The following is a 4,904-nucleotide window of genomic DNA, read 5'->3' as shown; positions in this document are numbered from 1 at the left end:
TAGATGAATGAATTTTGTTATTGTATTCATCTACAACCTCTGGTAATATTTTAAGCCATTTTTGAGATTTCAATTCCGTGAACTTTTTGAATAATTTATTTTTTAGAGTCCTGTTAAATATTTCTATTACTACAGCTTTACCTTCGTTATGCGTGCTGTAAATTTCAAATCCCAGAGATTTCATATTTTTGTTATAAAATTCACTTCCTTTATCTACCCACAGTTTTTCTGGTTGTCGGTTAGGTTGTTTCATAATCGTTTCAAATGCGTGATAATCTCGTTTTGTTTTTCATAGGAATAACCCAAGCATATCTCGTATACAAATCTATAACTGTTAAGCAATATTTAAATCCTCTTTCGACTGGCATATGAATTAAATCGGCTGACCATATTTCATCTTTTTCAAACACTTTAACTTTAAAAAGGTTTTTAGTTTTTCTAAATTCTTTGTGAATTTCATCCGCTAATCCCATGCCTAATTTCATCTTTGCTTTTAACAGTTTTATGATCAGAGCCCTTTGCATTCTCTCTTTGAAAGTTGGATTTGGAATATTTTCAAGTTCGATTATCATTTGTCTGTCTGCTTCGTGTCTGAAGTTTATGTCTTTGTTTCTGTATAAAATATCATGTTTAGGCGCAGCGGCGTCAACTCTATTGACTGGTTCTTCCCCTGGTTTATTGTTTTCGTCTAATCGCATATCTAACCTGGTACCTGGACCAGTGTAATTATGACCGGGAAGATGTTTTTCTCTGGGATATTTCGCCCATGGAAATCCAGGAAGAGAACCCAATGATTTTTGTATATCTCCTGAACCGAAATAAGTTTTTGGAGCGTGAGCGACTATCATTTTTATCCTATAACTTTAAAACCTTTTCCTTTCCTTTCTTCTAAATTCCTGTTTCGAAGTTCTCTTAGTAGCTCTAATTCTTTCAACTCGATAGATTGTTTCACTGTGTCGCTTATACTCTTTCCCGCTTCCGCGATTGAGCCGATGGCTTTCGCTCCGGTTGAAATGAGTGATTTGTTTTTTGAAACAAAGCTAGCTACTTTTGGAATTATTGTTTTACCTAGAGAAAATAATGAAGAAAAGATACCGTCGCCCGAATAATCTTCGAATCTGTGTTGTTCGTGTTTTAGAATTAAACACATCCTATTTTTAAATGAGTTAATTTAACGAAGAAATTCTGGTTTTTTTTATCCAAAAAAAAGTTATCGCCCTTTTCTAGACTAAAAATAACATTACTTAAAAACCGGATGTTAAGCGAAACAAGGATGTTATTTCATATAAGGGTATTTTTAATATGCTTTATTTTGATGGAATGTAGGAAATTGATTGAAGGTGTTTTTTGGTGTATAGCGTGTTTAGGTCTTTTTTTTAAGTGTAAGAATTTATGAAATGTAGGATGTAAGAATTTTATGAAATGTAGGATGTTTTGCTGTAAGAATTTATGAAATGTAGGGAATTTAGGTCTTTTTTGGGAGCTTATATATTGGTCGCATTTTCCCCATGAAATGAAATGGAATGGGGAATCCCCATGCGACCAATCTATAATCTCATACACTACTAACCTTTTCATGGCAGAGTGGGAAAGAGAGGTTTAACCCCTTTGTCCATTTGATTTATGGCCGTTTTCCATTAAACTTGTTGCCAACGTTAGGCACAAGAGGACAGTTTTTTTAGTTTGCACTGTTTACAAAGTAAACGATTTTTACGAAACATTAAAAATTCCACCCTAGCAGCTAAAACAGACTTTATTTAGCAACATCTCTAGGCTTAAAGTGTGCCCCTTGTCCGTCAAATAGGTGCAAAAGGTGTCTCTTTATATCAAAAACTCACTTCTTCATGAGTAATTCTACTAAGAAAAGGTATCCTATTCAAGAGCATTTAAGATGTGAAATGTCCCAAACAATAGGAAAATAAAATTAATTAAAGCATTTGATTTACTGCCCATAGATCAGATATAAATTAAAGACATTTTCGTAATGAAGTTTTTGGTCCATCCTAGGTTTGCACATTTGGGAGAATCAAATATCAATATTTTAATATGATATTTTGGATAATTAAACTAATTTAAAATTTCATCTCTACAAGCGAATAGCATCAAAACCGGAAGTGATAACAAGCATAATGTCTATCGACCTAATTCTACTCTTCTGTAGCGCTTAGTTCAAAGATGTAAACGAAAAACGTCCGATCAAAATCTGATCAAGATTATAGGAAATAGGAATTTAGAAATAACGTACCATATGTACATCGTCCTCCGTCATTTCCGATTGAAAAAAGAAATGCGTCAAATTACATTTATTCTCTAAAATTTCACAGGTTTGATTAGGTCATGTAAAAAGTGCAACTGTAAAAGGTGTAGTCGAGTGTTATATAAAATTAAAGAACATGGCGACTCGACATGCTATTGTGATGACAACATGTCAATTTGTAGTTACATGTTTACAATCTTCCTTGTACTTGGTCGTAAAACAGAAACATCTGAGATATTTTTCGTAAAATTTATTTAGGGAAGTTTTGAGTTGGTAAAACCTATATGCCACCATCATCATTAGGCTAACTTGCTATCTTCGCTAGGTTTTGGTTAATCGAAATTTGAGGAATAGAATTCTTAATCTAAGATTACATGCGTACTTAGGCGTAACTGAAACTTAATCTCAACCATACCGTCATATGTCCGTACGTGAAATCCACAATGGAAGGAAATCACTGCCAGCGTAAAAGGGAGACCACGTGACACTAGGCCCGGAAACAAAGGAAGAAAGGGATAATTCTATAATGTTGACGTGAGGAAAATTCCGCCCAAATGAATGGTCCGTTGAGCAACATGAAAATCGACAATCCCTCACTTCAATACTGTACTAATTGTAGCGCATTATTCTTCTGGTTTGGGTTGTTGGCGAAGTAGGGTGGTTGAGGCTTAAAACTCATCAAAGTATTATACATTATACTACTATTAGTTTTACGTTTCAAACAAACTCGAAATGAAATCAAAGACACGCTGTTAAATAAATAAATGTTAATTCTGATTTATTCTTTTTTCTAGTACCACCTTGTCCTGGTAGGATACAGAATGCAATCGTCGTTAATCATTTATGGCCGTTGGATGAAAAGGTATTGGCATTTGACACAGAAACTAACACAGGCAGTGAACATAAGTGTTTCAGATTTGGTAAGAATCATCCCAGTTTGCCAAACAGTGCTATCTACATCGATGGTTCACCTCTATCTCGAATTACTGTTAAACTTAACAGCAATGAAATTGACGAAGCTTTTACATTAACATCTGGTGTATTTATAAGGAGTCAATCATCTGGTTCCTTTTTGAAAATAGTTGACATGCAAGGTCAGCCAATATTTGAGGTGCAGATTTCAGGAAGAGATATCGCGTTCAATGCATACTTTAGTAATACTACAAAATGCGCTTCACTGTCAATGACTAACGCATTTACCACAAATACATGGTATGTTGTTGGAATCCAAAGAGATGTTAGTGCAAACTTAATTGGGATAGTAATCAACGAAAATTTGAACAATACAAGTGACATGTGTGGAACATTCGGATATAGTGGTGAACTGTTTGTACTAATAGGAAACAGTAATCGACAATTGCCTGGATATAGAAGTGATGTGAGATGTCTTATTATGTTTGGCGACCCAGGATCCGATATAATGACAGCTTTTCAAGATAAGTGTTTAGATGTTGATTCAAACTTAATGGGTGAGTATTTCAGTCCAAATACTTCAACTTGCGGAATTTTACCGATATTAGAAAAATTATTTTTAGTGTATGTTAGAGTTGTTCAATTAAAAGATTTAAAAAAATAAAATTTGTCCCGGAAGTATCGGATCAGCCGCCATCTTCACAGTCAGTGATTAATCGGATTTGCGTAATTTTAATGTCTGTCTGTAGGATCAACAATCGATTGCTAACAATCGTGTGTAAGACGATTTTAGGGTTTCGATTTTGCATTTTAGCTATTTCCGGTTGCTTTTCTTTGGTGACCTAATGGCCTGCACAAAAGTTGTTGCCCTTGACGCTGTCTTCATTTTTGTTAACTTACGGTTCTAAAGAGCCATTGAAGTTAGAAATGCAGTTAAAACTGCAATAAGGTCTAGTAAAAGGTAATACTTCGAAACTTTAGTATCAGATAGAAAAAATAGTAAACAAATTTGGAAAGCGATAAATAATTCAGCTGGTAATAGTAGTCCACAGTCTACACCTCTTATTGATCCGGAAACTTTTAATGATTATTTTATTAATGTTGCTCAAAATTTATTAAGTAATGCACCAAATTCATTAAGTACAACTAATGCTCGTGTTATAAACGATTTTGTCAATAGTCGCATTTCGTCCAAAACTGTTGTTTGTCATATACCTTTTATGAATATTACTGATGTCTTTAAATATCTTTCTAATTTAGACACATCAAAAGCTGTTGGTCTTGATGGTGTCAATGCTTATTTTCTGATCGTTGGCGCTAGTGCTTTGATCTATTTCCCCACTTTTATATATTTAACCTGTATATTGATAAGATTATTTTCCCAGATATATTGAAGCAGGCGAAAGTATTGCCAATTTATAAATCTGGTAATAAAAATTTGGCAAGCAATTACAGACCCATATCAATTCTACAAGCTGTCTCTAAACCAATTGAAAAACATGTTCATTTACATATCAACAACTATTTAACTACTCATAACCTTTTATATTCAAAACAATCTGGCTTTAGATCAAACAGTTCGTGCCACACAGCACTCACCAACATAACGGAAAATATCTATGATTCACTCAATAGTAGCATTCTTACTGGATTAATATTTTTCGATTTTCGTAAAGCTTTTGACATGGTAAATCATAATATTCTTTAACAACAATTAAAATTCTATAAGTTTTCG

General features: G+C 33.7%; 2 protein-coding genes across 2 annotated transcripts in view; one reads left to right on the top strand and one right to left on the bottom strand.

Moving 5' to 3' along the window:
• The window catches only part of LOTGIDRAFT_163657 (hypothetical protein), a gene marked incomplete at both ends in the record, with an annotated part of 5,829 nt that extends 4,981 nt beyond the window's left edge, over positions 1–848 (bottom strand). Inside the window, one exon of the mRNA XM_009060184.1 lies at positions 706–848. Coding sequence (XP_009058432.1) covers positions 706–848 — 143 coding nt within the window. The remainder of the gene's footprint in view (positions 1–705) is intronic.
• A 1,852-nt stretch (positions 849–2,700) lies between these two features.
• LOTGIDRAFT_163656 (hypothetical protein) lies at positions 2,701–3,833 on the top strand (the record flags this gene model as incomplete). The annotated part of the gene is made up of 2 exons (XM_009060183.1): positions 2,701–2,722; positions 3,052–3,833. 2 exons carry the CDS (start codon positions 2,701–2,703, stop codon positions 3,831–3,833), a joined length of 804 nt encoding a protein of 267 aa, XP_009058431.1.
• Between the last annotated feature and the right edge of the window lie 1,071 nt (positions 3,834–4,904).

Source organism: Lottia gigantea (genome assembly GCF_000327385.1).
Source record: "Lottia gigantea unplaced genomic scaffold LOTGIsca_41, whole genome shotgun sequence".
NCBI classification, from domain to species: domain Eukaryota; kingdom Metazoa; phylum Mollusca; class Gastropoda; family Lottiidae; genus Lottia; species Lottia gigantea.
The sequence above is the reverse complement of the archived record's forward strand: the minus strand, read 5'-3'. Positions and strand labels throughout refer to the sequence as shown.